The sequence below is a fragment of the Somniosus microcephalus genome, chromosome 9 (assembly GCF_052327205.1).
Source record: "Somniosus microcephalus isolate GS21.2 chromosome 9, FLI_Smic_1.0, whole genome shotgun sequence".
Lineage (NCBI taxonomy): Eukaryota > Metazoa > Chordata > Chondrichthyes > Squaliformes > Somniosidae > Somniosus > Somniosus microcephalus.
Window position 1 is genome coordinate 59,982,971 of NC_140995.1, and position 23,241 is coordinate 60,006,211.

Sequence of the window (23,241 nt, forward strand, 5' to 3'; positions counted from 1 at the left end):
CAGAGAGTGGTGAGCCTGTGGAATTCTCTACCACAGAAGGCACTTGAGGCCAATTCATTAAATATATTCAAGAAGGAGTTATATATATTTCTTAAGGCTAAAGGGATCAAGGGATATGGGGAGAAAGCAGGGACAGGGTACTGAACTTGGATGATCAGCAGGATCTCATTAAATGGCAGAACAGGCTCGAGGGGCCAAATGGCCTACTCCTGCTCCTATCTTGTATGTTTCTATCACAAATCCATGTTCTCTGATCAGCTCAAGTGCTCAGTCATTCTGTTCTTGATGATAGTTTCCGTAAGAAACTTACCTGAAACTGACATATCTATAGTTTCCTGGTTTCTCCCTCCTTCCTTAAACAATGGAGTGACATTTCCAATCCAAAGGCATAATTTAGAGTACTTTGGAAAATTATGACAATCATCTGCAATTTCCCCCCATTTCTTTCAATACTGTAGGGTGGAAACCATCAGTTCCTTGAGATTTATCCATCTTCAGTGTCATTCTTTTCTTATTTAATACAAGTTATTAAAAAAATTAATGAAGTTCCTCTCATTAACTTATTTTTAGGTTCCCTTGTACCACTGATTTTTGTCCTCTTCTACTGTGAAAGCAGATACAAAATATTCATTTAACGAGTCTGCTGGTCCATCGTTGTTTGTCTCCTTTGCAAGTTTTCTTTCATACTTCCTTTTTGCACCTCTTACTTTCCCATTGTTACTTTTGATAACTTTCCCAGTCTGCTGGATTTCCACTTTTCATTGCATTTGTGTAAGCCTTTTCTTTTAGCTTGATGCTGTCTCTCAGTTTAATGGTCAGTATCCATCATGGCAGTGTACCGCTGGACACATTATTTATTCATACATACATATTAGACTGCACTTATAGTTGTATACATTTGTGGGATTCATGCTAGTCTTAGATTAGGAAATTTTAATCAATATTCTGTAGACTAAAGGCACTGTTTATTCACAATATGATTCTCATCACCAGGAAACTCACCATCTGATCAGTAATTTAAAAGGACCAGATCTCGTTGTCAAAGTTCCCCATTATATATAATGGCATCACATAATTCAACATATGAAATAAAAAATGTTATCTAATAAATGACTAACCACTAATAGTCTATTTAATTATTTTATTAAATTAATTTACAAACAGTTTGGAAGTTGTGGATGCTATTCGGTTTCAGCATTTAAAATTTACACAACAAAAAAATCATAAGCTGGACATGCTTTGGTCACTAATACAATAGCAAAATACTGCGGATGCTGGAAATCTGAAATAACAGAAAATGCTGGAAATATTCAGCAGGCCAGGCAGCATCCGTGGAGAGAGAGAGAGTTAACGTTTCAGGTCTGGGACCCTTCATCAGAACTGATGAAGGGTCCCAGACCTGAAACGTTAACTCTGTTTCTCTCTCCACGGATACTGCCTGGCCTGCTGAGTATTTCCAGCATTTTCTGTTGATGCTTTGGTCACTTTTCTTTTTGAAGTCACAGAATCCCTGGATTAAGCAGGGTACGAGGATACAATTAGATTATCTGGTTACTATTGCTGGCAGCAATAAAAGGAAAGCTTAGCAATGTGAAAGACAGTGAGTCTAAGTCAAATGGTAATTTAACAATGGAGGCACTTTCAGGTCACATGATCAAGGTTAAAAAGTACAAAAGGTCACAGGAGAAATGTTCAGTGATTGGTTGCCCAGGATTGGACTACACCTTTCCCAAAAATGGTGAAAAACAGAGCACCAAACACATCAATAGCAGCAGCAATGTAGAATACAGTTCGCCATTCTGCAATTGTATGCTGTGGAGTAAAAGATGAAAATAACAATGAACACTAAATTTTGACTTAAGAAAAACACAAGCAGACAGTAATATAAAATGTACAGGCAATCCCACTTGTCATTAGTGATGCCAGTATTGGAGAAGAAAGCAAGATTTTGTGTGTGCTAAATATATTATAAATTAATTCGTGGTAAATGGGTTTATGATTTCATTATAAATAATGCAGAGGAAATCTTTCATTGGATAGTCTTACGTATTGTCAAATAAGAGTCATTTCTTTCAAGATAAACCATTATGTTTTATTCAGGACACAGCTCTATTCTCAATGCACAAGTCACAAATGTGGTTTCCTAGTCATAGTTGACATTTCAAACTGGTTATGAAGCTATTCAGAGGACATTTTCAAAACCTTTTCAATAACTGGCACCAAAATTATAAAGCTACCTGCATAATCTGTTTTCTGAAGTAATATGTACTTTTGCTCATTACTGTGACACAGAATAAGACATAATATTTTACTTGTCTAGGGGTCCCTTCTAAACCAACTAGCATTTTAACAACTGAGCACTTTATTGCTTGCAAACAAGGAGATTTAGGCCGAAACAATTTGCTTGATGAGAAAATTATCATGCAGTGTTTCTCACCTTGGTAAGAATATATAGAAACTTATACTTACATTGTATGTCAAGACTTTGGCAATAACTGGTCCTACCATTCCTGGGATTGTGGCAAACGTGTTTGTGATTCCAAGTAAAATTCCTGCATACCTAGTAATCATTAAGCACCTAGTTTAACTTCCATAATAAACTTTTATACAAGTTAAAAGATCCCCCTGCCCCCAACGTCATCCCATGATGTAATTGGTGAATGGGAAACTCCAGCACCAGTTAGGTTCTGCAGCCACACAGGATGAATCTGGAATCTGGACAGTGGCACATGAACAGCAGAGCACTAAATGCAAGAGTAGGAGGAACTGAACTGGTGTAAATATCACCCTACGGTCAGTTTCCAATCTAAACCATGCTGAGCAGTGAGCAGGCTATTTTAGCATCCTGGAGGAGAAATGCTCAGAACCATAAATGTTTAAAACACAGGAGGAGGCCATTTGGCCCATCATGTCTGTGCCAGCTCTTTACTAAAGCAGTCCAAAATAAACCCCACTGCCTTGTATCTTCCTCTGCTTCAAATATTTATCCAATTTTCATTTAGAAAATGTAATCGTCTCAGCCTCAACCACTCCCTGTGGCAAAGCATTCATGCTCCAACAACCCTCTGTGTAAAGAAATTTCTTCTAATCTTTCTCTTCATTCTGTGAAAATTGATGACCCCTCGTTAGTTTCTCTTTGACCAGAGGAAATCAGAGTAGTACAGCACAGGATACCATTCGGCCCATTGAGTCTGCGCCGGCTCTTTCCCCCATATCCCTTCAATTTTTTCTACAAGTATTTATCCAATTGCCTTTTGAAGGCTACTATTGAATCCGTATCCACCACCCCCATCAGGCAGCGCATTCCAAATCCTAACCACTCGTTGCATAAAAGAGTTTTCCCTCATGTCACCTCTGGTCCTTTTGCCAATCACTTAAATCTGTGCCCTCTGGCTATCGAGCCTTCAGCTACTGGAAACAGTTTCTCTTTATTTACTCTATCTAAACCTTTCAGGATATTAAACACCTATCAAATCTTCCTTTAGCCTTCTCTGCTCTTACTTTATTCACTCTTAAAATTCTTCATAGTTTAAAATAAAACACATTAAATTGCTGCTTTCACTGCACTAGTGGAAAGTCACAGTATCTTAAGTCCTGCTGAAATCCATGAACGGGACCACACTGTAAGCAAGATGTCAACTGCTTCAACAACCAAATCCCATCAACTTTGTGCCACAGCTAGGTTGACTGATTAATTCCCATTCACCATCAAACTACAAAGTATTTTCATTTAGCCTCACATGCAGGCTTAAACAAGACACCAGAGTGAATGGCAGGAAAGCAAATGACCTGGTTTATATAGGGCAGCTCTTAAAGTTAAAAAGATTTCTCAGCAGTAAAATAGAAAAAAGACGCACATTTTATTGCTACGAAAGGTCTGCATATAGATTGTATACACAGATATCACAAGAAAGACCAAAAGGCTGCAATTTCAGTGGAACCACTATCTGTGACTAAACCCAGTTACCAACACTGAACTTGAGTTCAAATTACTGCAGATTTGTACAAAGACAGAGGACAACATTGAGGCTTCCATATTTTGCTATGAGAGCTGTACATTTAGCAAACATAAGAAAATTATATCTTAAACAGCATAAGTCATTTCTAAATATTACAAGTGAAATGAAGCAGTTTTTTTTTTTTAAAAAAGCAGAGCCCTGGAGTTTTGCCCACACACTTGAGGGATAAATCTGACATTTATTTGGTTTAGTGTTGATCTTTCTCAAAACAGGAATCTTAAATGGTAGAAACATAAGTGCCAAGTCAAACCTGCCAGTCAGCCCTTTCAATGTGCATACAATAATAGAGGTTAACTAATCAAACAATAGTAAAACAAAATTTGGCAAGACTAATTTTCAATTGAGTTCAAATGAGAAGCACCATTCACCAATTTACACACTTAATATATTTAACATAGCAAAACATTCTAAGGTGGTTCAGAAGAGGGGAAAAAAATCAGCAGGGACCATGAGAAGGAGGGAGGTAACTTATGGTGACGTTGAGAAGGATCTTGAAGATGGGGAGATGAGTTTTGGGAAAGAATTTCAGAAAGCAGGACCATGATGGCTGAAGGCCTTGCCAGCTATGGTGAAGTGATGAGAGAATATACAATATAGTCCATAATGCAGAAGGATGGAGGCTGAACTGCGAAATAGGGCTGGAGGGGATAGTGGAGGAAGGGTGTGGCATGGAGAAACTTGTATATGAGGGACAAGGATTTTCAAATCAATGTGTTGGGGAACCAGGAGCCAGGGGAAGTTGCTAAAGCTGGACTGGTCTTGGTACTGGATAGGATTGCAAAGTTCTGTATGAGTTGGAGCTTGTGTGGAGTGGAGCTTGGGAGGCTGTTGAGAGTTTAAGAAATAAAGCCTGGAGGTGTGACAATGATGTGGTTCAGGGTTTTGGTGGTGGGGGCAAGGTATGGACTGAGGTAGCTGATATTGTGGTGTAAATAGACTTATTACATGTGGAGTTTGCAACTCAGTTCAGGGTTGAACAAGACACCAAGAATGCATACTGAGCAAGCAGCTGGAGAAGGGATGGAATCAGGCTAGGGTGCAGAGTTTCTGCCTGACTCTGGATGGCTACAGTCTTGCCAATGTTTAGCTACAGGAAGTTCTGACACATCTACAACTTGACATAAGACAAGCAGCTGAGTTCAGTGTTGGGACCACTACTGTATCTAATTTGTATCAAGGATTTGGATTCAGCAGCTTAATGTAAATTGGTCAAGTTTGCAGATAACACCAAACTATGAGACAGGTGAATTGGCGGAGGTAGTCCAGAAATTACAGAAAAGTTGGATATGTAAGTAGGCAGAATAATAGCAAGTGAAATCTAAAGCAGACAAGCATAAATTACTGCACACAGGAAAGAAAATGGCTGACATTTAATGAATGGTACTGAAATACCTAGAATTCTTAATTGTCTCGACAACATCAACAACTTGCATTTATATAGCTTCCTTAATGTAGTAAAACGTCCCAAGGCGCTTCACAGAAGTATTAGAAGACAAAAAATTTGACACTGAGCTACATAAAGAGAAATTAGAGCAGGCGACCAAAAGCTTGGTCAAAGAAGTAGGTTTTAAGGAGCGGCTTAAAAGGAGGAAAGAGAGGTGGAGAGGTTTAAGCAGGGAATTCCAGAGCTTGGGGCCTAGGTAACAGAAGGCACGGTCACCAATGGTTGAGCGATTATAATCAGGGATGCGCAGATATCTTTGGGGGTTGTGGGGCTGAAGGAGATTACAGAGATAGGGAGGAGCGAGGCCATGGAGGGATTTGAAAACAAGGATGGGAATTTTGAAATCGAGGCATTGCTTAACTGGGAGCCAATGTAGGTTAGCGAGCACAGGGGTGATGGGTGAACGGGACTTGGTGTGAGTTAGGACACTCAACAAATATAGAGCAGCAATCAACAAAGCTAAAAGAATGTTGAACTATAGCCATCACAATAGAATACAAGTCAGAGGATGTCAGGCTGAAACTTTACGATGCTCTGGTCACTGAGCCACAAGGGCTGCATTCAAGCACTGGAAGCAATACAGAGAGAACCCACGAGTCTGATCCCAAGTGTTAATCCCTGGAGTTATGAGGAAAGGTTGAAGAAATGTGGGCTTTTCAGCCTGGAGAAGAGGTATAGGAGGTGTGGTCTTGGAGGTATATATGAACGTAAACAGTATGCAAATCTAGAAAATTACTTTAAATTGTGATAGGACAAAGGGACACAGTTTCAAATTTTAAAAGACAAATTTAGGACTGGTACCAGGAAGTTATTTTTCCACACACTGATAAATACATAGAATGGACTTTCAGATAGTGTAGAAGTGAAATCTCTGAAATCATTTAGGAAACAACTGCTTCATTGAGTAGACTGGAGGGAGTTCTGGATAGTTGAACTAAGATGGGGTGAATGGCCTTCCTCATCTGTAATTATCTTGTGAATAGATTTACAAAGCAATAAGCTTTACTGTATCCAAAAAATTTGCCAGTTTGCCAATTTGATTTGTACTTTCCTCTACCTCTGATCAATAAAGCAACATTATGTAGTAAATTGTAATAAATACAAAGACATTTGCAGTGAAAAAAAGAATGTATTTTAATAAGAAACTTCTGAAAATAGAAAGGTTCCAAAGTGCTAACACTACGATTGCTCAAGTTGAATTTTGGACAATTGTTTTGGAAGGTCACCATGTGATCTACTTTTAGGCAGCCTCATCTTCAAAGAGATTGGAAAATTATCTCTGCATTGACTTATGGATTGGAGACTGGATTGATCCCTGCATCCACCTGAAGTGGACAGCATCAATGCTTGTAAATATTTATTGTAACAATGCCACATTCCTGTCTGCTATATGAAGGCAGGACAGATACCAGTTGCAATTGGATTTTCTCTCAATCATTCTAGAAATCCAGAAGCTGTGGGGCTGGTACTTCTGTTGAAAACTTTTTAGTTGCTAGTTGAAATAGGTGGTGGATATCCAACTGCTGTATTGAAGAAAAACTGCCACCTTTGAGACACATTTTGTGAATATCAAGGACAGTAGCATAAGCCTAGAGGCAGTATTTTGTACTGGTAGTGTATCTTCTATACTGGTAGGATCACCTGTCAGATTCTCTGATCCTTATGTGCAAATATGTACCTTCCTGGGCAATAACTGAAAGCCAACCTAATGGTCGCATAGCCTTTTTCAGATAAAGTACCATGACCTTTAAGAGTGGGCAAATTCCTGCCCTCACCCACCACCCCCCCCCCCCTCCGAAATAGTATTTCTTCTACATAGCAGGAAAATAAGAGGGCAACTATTGTGCAGGAAGATGAGGCAGCTCCAACTCAATAGAAACAGCAGCTGTCCTTTCTACCCACCGGATTTGAACCTCTGTTATAGATAGTGTTCTCATGGGTAGTTGGAAAAAGTCATCTGATTTAACATAAATGCCAACAAATTTAACATTGCTTTTGTATTAAGTGAAGCAGAATAAATATGTTTAAATAATTTAAAAGATGCCCATTGCTGTGTGCAATTCATTGCACTACAAGTTATTGATCATTGCAGTCAGGGAAGATACTGCCAACAGACCAAAGATAAAAAGGAAATACAAGGGAGGAAGTCACCCAAGTCATTCTTATACACCTTCAAATGTCAATTTCAGAACAATGGCAAACTATTGGAGGGTGGAGGAGAAAAGGGCGAGGAAGCAATTTATAAATTAGTTTTCCACAGATTTCTTCACAGTAAAGGGGAGATTAAATAAAACCTTATGGAAGATTATTTTGCTTTTTGCCAGCAGAAGAAAACAAACACAGGCCAATAGTTTCAACTAGTTCACTTACGAAGGGGCAATGTCCAAATGATTAATATTGAATCCAGACATGCTGAAGCCTCCCAACGCAGAAGATACCGTTACAAACAACACAGCCACTATGTAATTACAGCCTATATATCCAGTAGCAACCAGGAATATTGCAGGTCCGATCATACCTAAAACAAAACAAAGATTGTTACTATAATTATTGTAAAAACAACGAACTGTAACGCTCCTTTTGTAGGTGCTAGTGTTGTTGGCAGACTCACCTGGAATTCTTGGTTACTCCTCTTGAATAATTAATTAACCAATAGGATATAGTGGTGGGTGCCTTTAATTAGAGGTTTATGGCTCTAGAGGTGAGCTTGAAAGCATTGAGTGGAAGATACAAGGACTAACTGATCCAAATGTTGATCAATATCACTAGCTAGCAGATTCCAGTTTTACCTTGGACACCGTCCTTTAACGTACATGTCCAAACAGTTGTCCTTCATAGTTCAGAACTCTTCGGAAAGCAATAGAAGAATCGGGATGATAGCTGCTGGAAGGCATGACCTAGAGTTTGGGTATATATTCTCAGTTCTCTACCCTTTGTTTAACGTCTCTGCCATTTCCTTACTCCTCATTATAATTTCTCCTGCCTCTGCTTCTAAGGGACCCACGTTTACTTTTGCCAATCTCTTCCTTTTTACATACTTGTAGAAGCTCTTACAATCTGTTTTTATATTTCTTGCTAGTTTACTCCCACATTCTATTTTCTCCCTTTATCAACTTTTTGGTCATCCTTTTTAGTTAGCTACGGGTGGATCACCCTTCCCGGTTTTTAAAAATTTCTCAGTGAAATGTATATTCGTTGAGAATTACGAGATATTTCTTTAAATGTTCGACATTGCTTATCTACTGTCATACCTTTTAATCTAATTTCCCAATCTACCATAGCCATCTTGCCTCTCATACCTATGTAATTGGCTTTATTTAAGTTTAATACTCTAGTGTCTGACTTACATACGTCACTCTCGAACTCAAAGTGAAATTCTCATATGATGATCACTTTTCCCCAGAGGATGCCTTTCTATGAGATTACTAATTAACCCTGTCTCATTACACAAGACAAGATCTAAAACAGCCTCTTCCCTGGTAGGCTTCACAACGTATTGTTTGATACAACCTTTTTTGATTTGTACTCTATCCTTCTGCTAATGCAACCCACTACTTATTTACTTTATTTAAAAAGAAAAAAACACAGCCAAACCCTGGTTAATGATTTCATTGATCTACCCACAATAACCCCTGGACCTCTTCCTGGATTAGCATGCTGTGCGCCACTGTTCCATTTAGCACATTCTCCTTTATTTGGTTCCTTATTTCCAGAATAATTTTTTTCCAGAGGCCCAAACTGAACTGCACCTCCAGCTATTCTGCAATCATCGCAAAGATCCATCAAAATGTGGTGTTCTTCATTTACTCTGCCTCCTATTTTTGTATTGTCAGCAAATTTGGAAATGTTGCTTATAATATCCAGTTTTAAGCCAATTATCTATCCAACACCCTCCTTTGCTTCATTTTGCACTCTAATTTGCCCATTAACTGCCAATGTGGGAGCTTTCTGAAAACCCATCCATGCATCAACAGCATTTCCACTGTCCACAATGTCAGTGAAGTCTTTTTTTTTATTAAAAACTTGAGCAGCTTAATAAAATCTCTAATTTTTAACTTTTTTCCTTCATGCCCATCTAGGTTTCAGTTTTAGTCTCTCCTCTGCCAATTCTGGTTTATCAGAGTCCCAATTGCTGTTTTTAATATTCTGAACCAACACGTTTGCACTGTCAGTATTTTCTACATCAGCTTTTAAAAATTTTCAATATATTTCTAGAATTGTCTTCAGCCATAAAAGACAAAAATTCGAAACACCTTACCTATTACGGTACACATTTTACGAACAGCAGATGTAGTCAAATTGTGTTTTTTTATCAGGTAGTCAGCAATCAACCCAGCACTGATCATCATCATCCAACAGAAGAGATACGGTAGTGCTGATAAAAAGCCATTCTACATAAAGAGTGATTAGTTGTATCGCAGTACAAAATTCTGCAGTACATCAAACATAAGAGTACAAGTACGTAACAAGAAATAATGTTCATCCATAGACCATGAAGAATTTGCCCTTTAATGAACTTTACCCTAAACAGTCTTCCAAGGGAGACTATCCTCAAGTAAAACTTCAAAGAAATTTCATCCCAATATCGATCAAGCGAAACTCTGCATAATAACTGAAATTACACTGCTCAACTCTGACTGAGCTAACAACTTGCATTTATATGCAGGAAACTTTGGTTTATCCGGGAGGTTGTATGTCCGGAAACCTCGATCTAATGGCAGAAATCAGCAGCCGTTTTGTTAGGTTTTTTTTCTTCGAGCATTTTTTTTTCTTCTCCTAGCATTTTTTTTATCTTCTCCTTGCATTTTTTTTTTTTTTTAAAAAACAGTCAGTCTCTGGAAAACCTCTCTGAAGCTGTTGCTAAGCTACAGAGACGCTTCCAAGGTACGGGCCGACTGTTTACAAGCTGTTGCTAAGCAACAGTGTTTGTTGTCAGATATGGAGATGAAAACCTCCGTATCCTTCAACATTAGCGTTGGTCTGTCCGGAAGATTTCATAGATCGGCATCACGCCGGTCCCATATATCGCGAAGTTTCCTGTAGCGCCTTTTAACGTAGCAAAACGTCCCAAGGCACTTTACAAGAGCGTTGTCAATCAAAATTTGATCCACAGGAGGAGATATCAGGGCAGGCGACCAAAAGCTTGGTCAAAAATAGGTTTTAAGGACCATCTTATAGGACGATAGAGGGCTGGAGGTGGAGAGGTTCAGGGAGGGAATTCCAAAGCTTAGGGCCTAGGCAGCTAAAACACGACCGCCAATGGTGGAGCAATTAAAATAAGGGATGCGCAAGATGCCAGAATTGGAGGAGCGCAGAGATCTTGAAGGCTTGTAGGGCTGGAGGAGATTAGAGTTAGGGAGGGTGAGGCCATGGAGGGATTTGAAAATAAGGATGAGAATTTAAAAATTGAGGTGTTGCCAGACCAGGAGTCAATATAGGTCAATGGCAACAGGGGGCAATAGGTGAACAGGACCTGGTGCGAGTTAAGATACGGGCAGCAGAGTTTTGGATGACCACAAGTTTATGTAGAGATGTACTCCACATGGTGCAAAAAGATCATCAGGTTGTATGAAGAAGTATCTTTATAACCTAGTTTTAAAGTAATTAATTAATGAAGCATCAACTGTTTTGCTCGGTGTCCATTTGACATATCACTTGTGTGTGGGAGATTCTTTCAACCTCCCTTGAAGCTTGCTGATCCTCCAGTCCCATGATCAGTTAAGTTAAATAGCTTGCTCACATCTGCATTAGCCATGTCTGTCATTTTAAAGATGTGAATCATGTCTGCTCGCAATCTTATTGAAAACCAGCTGGGTTCTGGGAGTCTTCATTACTTTGAGCCTCGAGTCCTACAATCATCCTCATTGCTCTTCTCTGAACACTTTCTTACTCTAATGCACTTTTGGAGGCAGAGTTCCCGAAATGGTCCATAATATTTTACCAGTTTCGATTGTAGTGTTGCGTTGTCTGCTTACTAAAATTTATATATACTCACGAACTTCCCTTGGAATTGCTCATAGCTAGTCAGAGAATACGCTGTTTTAGAACAGGAGCATTATACCATCTATTGCACAGAAGCTGCAGATGACACAAAACTCAAATGTAGTAAACAGACTTCAGGAGGACATAAACAGACTCCCCCAGTAGGTAAGGTCACTGCCAATGTTCCCTAAGCTGCGTGCGTAGCAAATTTAAAGGTACCGCGCATTGAAATAAACAGGCATAACAAATAAAATTTAGAGGGAACATTGGTCACTGCTTGGTGTACAAGAACACTCCCTTTGTGGGTAGGGACACAACTTGGTGTACAACAAAATTCCCTTTGTGGGAGAAAGTTGCCTGCATTTCAAAAAGGTCTGAACCAGCCAACTTTAAATAACTAGTTCGTAGGTTACATTTTTTTCATAGCAGAGTATTGATGGTTCTCACTTAGAAAACTGTATATTGTCCATTTGCCTACTTTATGTAATATAAACCAGTTGCTGGTTTGAAGCTGTACCTGGTTTCAGTAAATTGCTAATTCATGCCGCCTTCCATAAAGAGAGTGCACTTCACATGGCAGTATCCATTAAGTTTCAGTAGCTGGTATATGGAACAAGGGGTCTCTGTTACGATCACTAGATTGTGCTATTGTTTAACTAGATACTGGGCAGTAAAAGGTGCACTATGGACTGTAGGGCACATGAGGTCTGCTTACAAGAGTGTGACTGATGACACTGAACCAGAGCGAATAACTGGTGCAAAACCCGAAAAATTATGACAGGAAACAACAAACACTGGAAGCTTATAATTTCGGGCTAAGTTGGTATTGGAATAATCTTAGTCAAGTAGATAAACGTGAGTCTATTACTGACAGTGAAATGAGTGGTCATAGATTAGCTTTAGTGATAGCGTGCTGTAGAAATAATTTTAACAATACCATTATCTGCCATATATTGTATTTTTTTTCAAAAGCACAGCATAACTTTAAAATGAAGAAGAAAACTTTAGAAGATTTAGTTACACTGTAGTTTTTCATTGTTTTCTCCAAATTTAGCAAAAACACTATACACACAATGCATTTAAGCTGTAATAATCTTTTCAGACTTACCTCTTTAATGTCAAATTGTAGAATTTCTTCCATGTATGTTGGCAGCAGTGTTAATAGTGTGTAAAAAGTCCAGTTGTAGCAAAAATGAGGAACGATTATAGCCCAGAGTGCCAAAGATTTCCATATAGATCCCCAGGGCACATAATTCTTAAAAGAATGCTACAGAAATAAACAAAACAAAACAAAACTGAAAGAAGTTAGTAAAATTGAAGGAGAAAACAACCTAAATGCTATTTAAGCGCATTTGATTACACCGTAACTGGGAGTGCTACAAAAATCTAGAGCTAAATGTTATTCTTGACTTGTATTTACTTAATCTTTGTACTAAATAAGTTTTAATTTTAAGTTTAGACAGTGCTGGTGGTTTTTTAAATCTTGCTTTGAGTTGTAACATAGGAATAAAAGCCAGCTCCTAACAGCCAAAGAACAGTTGAACAGAAATAAATAATTTTCCCCACTTCATGATAATAAGCACAAGAGTCTCAGTTCAGTCTTATCAAGATTGTTCAACTACAGGAAACTTTCGATTAACCAGCCATTAAATAACCGGAAATGTCGGTTAACCGGCAAAATTCAGGAGTCGGTTCAGGTAACTTTTTTTTACTTTTAGTTACTTTTTTTTTAACTCATTTCTGGCTGTGCAAGCATCTAACTGAAGCTGTTGCTAAGCTACTGAGACGCTTGCAAGCTGTGCTGATTGTTTTGAAGCTGTTGCTAAGCAACAGGGTTTGTTGCTAGATACGGAGCTCAGAAGCTCCGTATGTTTTAACTATAGCGTTCGGTTATCCGGAATTGATGATGAACCGGCAACATGTCGGTCCCGTCCGTGCCGGATACCAGAAAGTTTCCTGTATTAACTCAGGCCAAAAAATGTTTGGCCAGTCCTCTTTAGCGCTTGGAATCAATAGCCACCAAACTCTTTCTAAAGGGGGAACACACTATCAAAGTCATGTTGTGGAAGGCAGCTTAATTGGAAATGTAATTCGTGTACCTAAAAAATTGCCCAGGTATGTCTTGTCTACAAAAAGCAGGACAAGTCCAACCCAGCCTATTTCCAATCATCATCAGTGATGGAAGGAGTTGTCAACAGTGCACTGAAGCGTAACTTACTCACCAATAACCTGCTCACTGATGTTAAATTTGGGTTCCGCCAAGACCACCGAGCTCCAGACCCCATTACAAACAAGAGAGCTGAATTCCACAGGTGAGGTGAGAGCGACTGCCCTCGACATCAAGCCAGCACAAAGGAAGATGGTTGTGGTTGTTGGAGGACAATCATCTTAGCCCCAGGACATTACTGCAAGAGTTCCTCAGGGCAGCATCCTAACTATCTTCAGCTGCTTCATCAATGACCTTACCTTCCTCAAAGTCAGAAGTGGGGCTATTCACTGCATTGTAGTGTTCAGCTCCATTCGTAATTCCTCAGATAATTAAGCAGTCCATGCCCACATGCAGATAGACCTGGACAACATTCAGGCTTGGGCTGATGTGGCAAGTAACATTTGTGCCAGGCAATGACCATCTCCAACAGAGTGACTAACCACCTCCCCTTGACATTGAATGGCATTACCATCGCCGAATCCCCCACCATCAACATCCTGGGGTCGCCATTTCCCAGAAACTCAACTGGACCAGCCACATAAATGCCATGACTAGAGCAGGTCAGAGGCTGGGTATTCTGCGGCGAGTGGCTCACCTCCTGACTCCCGAAAGCCTCTCCACGATCTACAAGTCAGGAGTGTGACAGAATACTTTCATCGTGCCTGGATGGGTGTAGCTGCAACAACACTCAAGGAACTCAACACCATCCAGGACAAAGCAGTCCACTTGATTGTCAGCCTATTCACCACCTTAAAAACCCACTGCCTCCAGCACTGGTGCACCGTGGCTACCTACGAGATTAATTGTAGCAACTCGGCAAGGATTCTTTGACAGCACATCCCAAACCCACGACCTCCACCACCTAGAAGGCCAAGTCACATGCCATCCCAACTTGGACATACATCGCCATTTCTTCATCGTCACTGGGTCAAAAGCCTGGAACACCCTACTTAACAGCACTGTGGGAGTCCCTTCATCACACGGACTGCAGCGGTTCAAGGCGGCGGCTCACCACATCACCAGCTCAAAGGAAACTAGGGATGGGCAATAATGAGCGTGTGTACGTATATATTACACACAATATATATATTAGCATGGATAGAGGATTGGCTAACTAACAGAAAACAGAGTCGGGATAAATGGGTTATTTTCAGGTTGGCAAACTATAACTAGTGGGGTGCCACAGGGATCAGTGCTGGGGCCTCAGCTATTAACAATCTATATTAATGACTTGGACAAAGCGACCGAGTGTACTGTAACCAAATTTGCTGACGATACGATAGGTGGGAAAGCAGTTGTGAGGAGGACACAGAGTCTGCAAAGAGATGTAGATAGGTTAAGTGAATGGGCAAAAATTTGGCAGATGGAGTATAATGTGGGAAAATGTGAGGTTATCTACTTTGGTAGGAGGAAAAGAAAAGCAAATTATTATTTAAATGGAGAGAGACTACAGAATGCTGCAGTACAGAAGGGTCTGGGTGTCCTCGTACATGAAACACAAAGGTTAGCATGCAGGTACAGCAAGTAATTAGGAAGGCAAATAGAATGTTGACCTTTATTGCTAGGGAGATGGAGTATAAAAGTAGGGAAGTCTTGCTACAACTGTACAGTACATTGGTGAGACCACACCTGGAGTACTGTGTACAGTTTTGGTCACCTTATGTAAGGAGGGATATACTTGCATTGGAGGGTGTTCAGCAAAGGTTCACTAGGTTGATTCTTGAGATGAAAGGGTTGTCTTGAAAAGGTTGAGCCTACCAAGTTCAGAAGAATGAGAGGTGATCATATAAGATTCTGAGGGGGCTTGACAGGGTAGATGCTGAGAGGATGTTTCCCCTTGTGGGGGAGTCTAGAACTAGGGGGCATAGTTTCAGGATAAGGAGTCGCCCATTTAAAACGGAGATGAGGAGGAATTTCTTCTCTCAGAGGGTCGTGAATCTTTGGAATTCTCTACCCCAGAGAGCTGTGGAGGCTGAGTAAGTGAATATATTCAAGGCTGAGATAGACAGATATTTGAGCTACAGGGGAGTCAAGGGTTATGGGGAACAGGCAGGTAAGTGGAGTTCAGGCCAAGATCAGATCAGCCATGATCTTATTGAATGGCGGAGCAGGCTCGAGGGACCGAATGGCCTACTCCTGCTCCTATTTCTTATGTTCTTACACACACACACACGCATAGACAAAATGTAATCATAGAAAGTTACAGCACGGAAGGAGGCCATTTCGGCCCATCATGTCCGCGCCAGCCAACAAAGAGCTATCCAGCCTAATCCCACTTCCCAGCTCTTGGTCCGTAGCCCTGCAGGTTACAGCATCCCAAGTGCACACCCAAGTGCTTTTTAAATGTGGTTAGAGTTTCTGCCTCTACCACCCTTTCAGGCAGTGAGTTCCAGACCCCCACAACCCTCTGGGTGAAGAAATTTCCCCTCAAATCCCCTCTAAACCTTCCACCAATTACTTTAAATCTGTGCCCTCTGGTTTTTAACCCCTCTGCTAAGGGAAATAGGTCCTTTCTATCCACTTTATCTCGGCCCCTCATAATTTTATACACCTTAATTAGCTCTCCCCTCAGCCTCCTCTGCTCCAAGGAAAACAAACCCAGCCTATCCAGTCTTTCCTCACAGCTAAGATTCTCTACTCCTGGCAACATCCTTGTAAATCTCCTCTGTACCCTCTCTAGTGCAATCACATCTTTCCTGTAATGTGACCAGAACTGCACGCAGTACTCCAGTTGAGGCCTAACTAGTGTTTTATACAGTTGAAGCATAACCCCCCCCGCTCTTGTATTCTATGCCACGGCTAATAAAGGCAAGCATTCCGTATGCCTTCTTATCTACTTTATCTACCTGGCCTGCTACCTTCAGGGATTTGTGGACATGCACTCCAAGGTCCCTTTGTTACTCTACACTACTCAGTGTCCTACCATTTAATATGTGTATTCCCTTTCCTTGTTAGCCGTCCCCAAATGCATTACCTCACACTTCTCCGGATTGAATTCCATTTGCCACTGTTCTGCCCACCTGACCAATGTATCGATATCTTCCTGCAGTTTACAGCTTCCTTCTTCAGTATCAGCCACACAGTCGATTTTAGTATCATCTGCAAACTTATTAATCATACCTCCTATATTCAAGTCAAGATCATTGATATATACCATAAAAAGCAAGGGACCTCGCAATGAGCCTTGCAGAACCCCACTGGAAACAGCCTTCTAGTCACAAAAACACCCATCAACCATTACCCTCTGCTTCCGAGCCAGTTTTGAATCCAACTTGACACTTTACCCTGGATCCCATGGGCTTTTAACTTCGTGACCAGTCTGCCATGTGGAACCTTATCAAAAGCCTTGCTAAAGTCCATATACACTACATCAAACGCACTACCCTCATCTACCCGCCTGCGAAGTTAGCGCACCAAAGGGGGCGCAACCCAATTTTGCCCCCTATGCTCCTCCAGCTCTGACCTCTTGTCTATCCCCCATTTCCTTCGCTTCACCATTAGCGGCTGCGCCTTCAGCCATCTAGCCCCTAAACTCTGGAATTCCCTCCCCAAACCTCTTTGCCTCTCCACTTCTCTCTCCTCATTTAAGACGCTGCTTAAAACCTACATCTTCCTGTCCTAATGTCTCCTTGTTTGGCTCTGTGTCAATTTTTGTTTGGTTTACGTGCTGGTCGATGTCGTCCTGCAAGGAAACTCAGCAGCCTTCCACCAGCCATGCTGTAGACACTGGGGGTGCACTGCATAGGAACACTAGAATAGGAAAAGGGACCCAAACGACAGGCACTAAGGGATTGCACAAGGGTGGTTAGTTCATAGTATTCATGTAATATGTTTATAGATAAATGTATTAATTGTGTTTGGAATCTTTTGTGGTGTCTCTCATTTCAGCTTTGCGCCCAGGAGTAATCAAAAAGGCTAATGGAATGTTGGCCTGCATCTCTAGGGGAATGGAATTCAAAAGTGAGGAAGTGATTTTTCAGTTGTACAGAGCCTTGGTCAGACCCTGTCTGGAGTACTGCATTCAGTTTTGGGTATTGCACCTCAGGAAAGATATATTGACCTTGGAATCGCTTCAGTACAGATTCACCAGAATTATACCAGGGCTTAGAGAGCTAAATTATGAGGACAGGTTGCATAAACTTGGCTTGTATTTCCTTGAGTTAGGTGGAGGGGTGATCTAATTGAGGTGGTCAAGATGATTAAACGATTTGACAGGGCAGATAAAGATAAACTATTGGTTACTCTATTTGGTTAGTTAAGAAACAATAGAGGTGCCATTACATTACTAGGTGTATTCTATAGGCCAAAATTAGAGAGGGGTGCAAGAACTGTGGAGTACTGATAATGGGAGACTTCAATTATCCTAATATAGACTGGGATAGTAATAGTGTAAAGGGCAGAGAGGGGGAAGAATTTCTGAAGTATGTTCAGGAGAACTTTCTTATCAGTACGTTTCCGGCCCAATGAGGAAGGAGGCATTGCTGGATCTGGTTCTGGGAAATGAGGTGGGTCAAGTGGCAGTAGGGGAACATTTAGGGAACAGTGATTATAATATCATAAGTTTTAGATTAGCTATGGAAAAGGACAAGGAGGAGGGCCAATTTCAGTGGGTTGAGAACAGATCTGGCCCAGGTAAATTGGAATAAAAGATTAGCAGGCAAAACTGCTTTTAAAGAGGAGATGGTTCGGGTACAGTCGAGGCACATTCCCACAAGCGGGAAAGATAGGGCAGCCAAAGCCAGAGCTCCCTGGATGACGAAAGAGAGCGAGAGTAAGATGAAGCAGAAAAAGTATGACAAATGTCAGGTTGAGAATACAAGTGAAAACCTGGCTGAATATAGAAAGTTCAGAGGGGAAGTGAAAAAGGAAATAAGGAAGATGGACAACATTTAGACTTGGGCTGATAAGTGGCAGGTAACATTCACGCTACACAAGTGCCAGGCAATGAATATCTCCAACAAGCAAGCGTCTAACCACCGCCCTTGACATTCAACGGCATTACCATCAACCAAATCCCCCACCATCAATATCCTGGTTTGGGGGGGGGGGGGGGGGGGGGAGGTGTCACCATTGACCAGAAACTTAACTGGACCAGCCACATAAATACTGTGGCAACAAGAGCAGGTCAGAGGCTAGGTATTCTGTGGCGAGTGTCTCGCCTCCTAACTCCCCAAAGCCTTTCCATCATCTACAAGGCACAAGTCAGGAGTGTGATGGAATACTCTCCACTTGCCTGGATGAGTGCAGCTCCAACAACACTCAAGAAGCTAGACGCCATCCAAGACAAAGCAGTCCGCTTGATTGGCACCCCATCCACCACCTTAAACATTCACTCCCTCCACCACCGGTGCACCGTGGCTGCAGTGTGTACCATCTACAAGATGCACTGCAGCAACTCGCCAAGGCTTCTTCGGCAGCACCTCCCAAACCTGCGACCGCCTAGAGGGGCATGGGCAGCAGGTGCATGGGTACACCACCACCTCCAAGTTCCCCTCCACACACCATCCTGACTTGGAAGTATATCGCCGTTCCTTCATCGTCACTGGGTCAAAATCCTGGAACTCCCTCCCTAACAGCACTGTGGGAGTACTTTCACCACACGGACTGCAACAGTTCAAGGCGGCGGCTCGCCACCACCTTCTCGAGGGCAACTAGGGATGGGCAATAAATGCTGGACTTGCCAGCAACACCCACATCCCATGAACGAATAAAAAAAGACTGGCAGCTAGCATAAAAGGGAATCCAAAAGTCTTCTATAGGCATAGATATAGAAAACGGGTAGTAAGAGTAAGGGTGGGGCCGATTAGGGACCAAAAAGGACACCTACGTATGGAGGCAGAGGGCATGGCTGAGGTACTAGATGAGTACTATGCATCTGTCTTTTCCAAGGTAGAAGATGCTGCCAAAATCATAGTGAAAGAGGAGGTAGTTGAGATACTGGATGGGCTAAAGATTGATAAAGAGGAGGTACTAGAAAGGCTAGCTGTATTTAAAGTAGATAGGTCATCAGGACCGGATGGGATGCATCCTAGGATGCTGAGGGAAGTAAAGGTCGACATTGCGGAGGTACTGGCCATAATCTCCCAATCCTCCTTAGATACGGGTTAGTGCCAGAGAACTGGAGAATTGCAAATGTCACACCCTTGTTCAAAAAAGGATGCAAGGATAAACCCAGCACCTACAGGCCAGTCAGGTTAATCTCGGCGGTGGGGAAGCTTTTAGAAACAATAATCTGGGACAAAATTAACAGTCACTTGGACAAGTGTGGATTAATTAAGGAAAGCCAGCATGGATTTGTTAAAGGCAAATTGTGTTTAACTAACTTGATTGAGTTTTTTGATGAGGTAACAGAGGATTGATGAGGGCAATGCGGTTGATGTGGTGTACATGGACTTCCAAAAGGCTTTTGATAAAGTGCCACATAATAGACTTGCCAGCAAAGTTGAAGCCCATAGAATTAAAGGGACAGTGGCAGCATGGATACGAAATTGACTAAGTGACACGAAACAAAGAGTAGTGGTGAACGGTTGTTTTTCAGACTGGAGGAAGGTATACAGTGGTGTTCCCCAGGGGTCGGTACTAGGACCACTGCTTTTCTTGATATATATTAATGACTTGGACTTGGGTGCACAGGGCACAATTTCAAAATTTGCAGATGACACAAAACTTGGAAGTATAGTGAACAGTGAGAAGGATAGTGATGGACTTCAAGAGGACATAGACAGGCTGGTGGAATGGGCGGACATGTGGCAGATGAAATTTAACACAGAAAAGTGCAAGTGATACATTCTGGTAGGAAGAATGAGGAGAGGCAATACAAACTAAAGGGTACAATTCTAAAGGGGGTGCAGGAAGAGAGAGACCTGGGAGTATATGTCGCAGGGCAGGTTAAGAAAGCAGTTAAAAAAGCATACAGGATCCTGGGCTTTAGAGTACACAAGCAAGGCAGTTATGAACCACCTTTATAAAACACCGTTTCAGCCTCAACTGGAGTACAGTACTGTGTCCAATTCTGGGCACCGCACTTTAGGAAGGATGTGAAGGCCTTAGCGAGGGTGTAGAAAAGATTTACAAAAATGGTTCCAGGGATAAGGGACTTCAGTTACGTGGATAGACTGGAGAAGGTGGGGTTGTTCTCCTTAGAGCTGAGAAGGTTGAGAGGAGATTTGATAGAGGTGTTCAAAATCATGAGAGGTCTGGACAGAGTAGAGAGAGAAACTGTTGCCATTGGCGGAAGGGTCGAGAACCAGAGGACACAGATTTAAGGTGATTGGCAGAAGAACCAAAGGCGACATGAGGAAAAACCTTTTTATGCAGTGAGTGGTTATGATCTGCAATGCACTGCCTGAAAGGGTGGTGGAGGCAGACTCAATCGTGGCTTTCAAAAGGGAACTGGATTAAGTACCTGAAGGAAAAAAAATGTTAGGGCTATGGGGAGAGGGTGGGGGAATGGGATTAGCTGAAGTGCTCTTGCAGAGAGCCGGCACAGGTTCGACTGGCTGACTCCTGTGCTGTAACCATTCTCTGATTCTATTTCCTCTGGTGGGGTAATCTAGATAGAACAAGGGGCCATAATGTTAAAATTAGAGCTATGCCATTTAGGGGATGATGTCAGGAAATACTTCACACAAAGGGTAGTGGAAATCTCTCCCCAAAAGGCTGTGGATGCTGGGTCAATTGAAATGTTCAAGACTGAGAACGATAGATTTTTTTTTGGTAAGGATATCAAGGGATATAGAACAAAGGCAGGTAAATGGAGTTCAGGTACAGATCAGCCATGATCTCTTTGAATGGCATAACAGGTTTGAGGAACCAAATGGCCTACTCTTGTTCCTATGTTTCTATATACTCAAAGGAGTAGACTGTATTGTCTTTGTAAGTTTTATAAGTAGAATTCAAACATTTTCCTATTTTGGGATAGGTGCACAAAGCCCTAAGTTGCAGACAAATAATTTAATGAGTTGATGGCTGTCATTATTTTATTTAGTATGGCATTTGAGGTCAAAATTCTCAGCTTGGGTCAACAATTCCGTATGGCAGCACACATCCTACCTGGCCATGAAGTGAAGAAATGATATACTCTCGCTCAGCATCAGATATAGTTCTGTGGGTTTCTGGTGTGTCACTAGCCAGCCAGAACCATAACAGACACCAGGCCACTCCAAATGCACCTGATGAAAAAAAAAACTTAGTGTGAAACAATAGGAGACCTATGCATCAAAAACAATTTATAATCTGTTAATGTATTAAAAATGTTAGGCCTGTACACACCAATTTGTAACTACTTCCACTATATTCACATTTATAATAGAAATGGTCAATGTAAACTTGCTACATTGGAATTGCACCCTTCCTCCAGTGGACATGCTGTAGCGTCACTACTGGTGGGAGGGTGCAATTACAACAACTGCTTGTATTTATATAACGCCTTTAACGTAAGTAAAACATCCCAAGGCACTTCACAGAAGTATTACAAGACAAAAAATTTGACACCGAGCCACACAAGGAGAAATTAGGGCAGGTGACCTTGGTCAAAGAGGTAGGTTTTAAGGAACGTCTTAAAGGAGGACAGAGAGGTAGAGAATTCCAGAGCTGAGCGCCAAGGCAACAGAAGGCACGACCACCAATGGTTGAACAATTATAATCAGGGATGCTCGAGGGCAGAATTAGTGGAGCGCAGATATCTTGGGGCTGGGGGGGGGGGGGGGGGGGGGGTTGGGGCTGAAGGAGATTAGAAAGGGAGAGGCAAGGATTTGAAAACAAGGATGAGAATTTTGAAATCGTGGCGTTGCTTAACCGGGAGCCAATGTAGGTCAGCGAGCACAGGGTGAACGGGACTTGGTGCAAGTTAGGACACGGACAGCTGAGTTTTGGATTACCTCAAGTTTACGTAAGGTAGAATGTGGGAGGCCAGCCAGGAGTGTGTTGGAATAGACAAGTCTAGAGGTAACAAAGGCATGGATGATACATTACAGGATGACATATACAGGATGACATTTATATAAGTAGTTTTCATTATAAATGTGGACATAGGAATTTATAACACAAATATAGATAACACAAATATAGATAAAAGGCCATAATTTATGACTTTAAAAAGGGCACTGAATTACCTCTGCGTGCCCCCTACCCCGTCCAATTATCCTCCGCCCTCTAACTCTACTTTCACGTAAATACTACACTGACTCCCGCTGTGCCATATTATGGGAGAATGACTAGTGTTAATATAAATCTTGTCAAGGAACTAGTATAATCTGTTTAATAATACATGAAGTTGATAATGTGCCAATTTCATCCATCCATAGAACAAAGTTATGTGTCTGGTGTGTATCTGTAGGGCATAGGCAAATGTATACAGGGCCAAAAAATCTTGCTTGGCTTAAATCTTCCATTGGTTTAAAAAAATGAATCATTACTTTCTGTTACGTGAACTAGGTATATTGGCTCAAATGGCCCATTGACTAAAGAACCACCAAATATCATTGGTATATAAAAAAATGACATTCAATAGCTACCAATAAACAGGAAAATCATCGCAAAAGGTACCAATCACTCAAAACATTTTATCAAACTCCTGAATGGTCATT

General features: G+C 41.4%; 1 protein-coding gene across 1 annotated transcript in view; it reads right to left on the bottom strand.

Annotated features, from left to right (window-relative positions):
- Positions 1–1,416: 1,416 nt before the first annotated feature.
- The window catches only part of LOC147112406 (sialin-like), a 42,770-nt gene continuing 20,945 nt past the window's right edge, over positions 1,417–23,241 (bottom strand). The window contains exons 6-11 of the mRNA XM_085996639.1: positions 21,707–21,825; positions 12,554–12,712; positions 9,722–9,854; positions 7,834–7,981; positions 2,470–2,560; positions 1,417–1,812 (exon numbers count right to left, since the gene is read on the bottom strand). Of these exons, the coding sequence (XP_085852765.1) occupies positions 1,693–1,812; positions 2,470–2,560; positions 7,834–7,981; positions 9,722–9,854; positions 12,554–12,712; positions 21,707–21,825 (770 nt within the window). The 3' untranslated portion in view covers positions 1,417–1,692. The remainder of the gene's footprint in view (positions 1,813–2,469; positions 2,561–7,833; positions 7,982–9,721; positions 9,855–12,553; positions 12,713–21,706; positions 21,826–23,241) is intronic.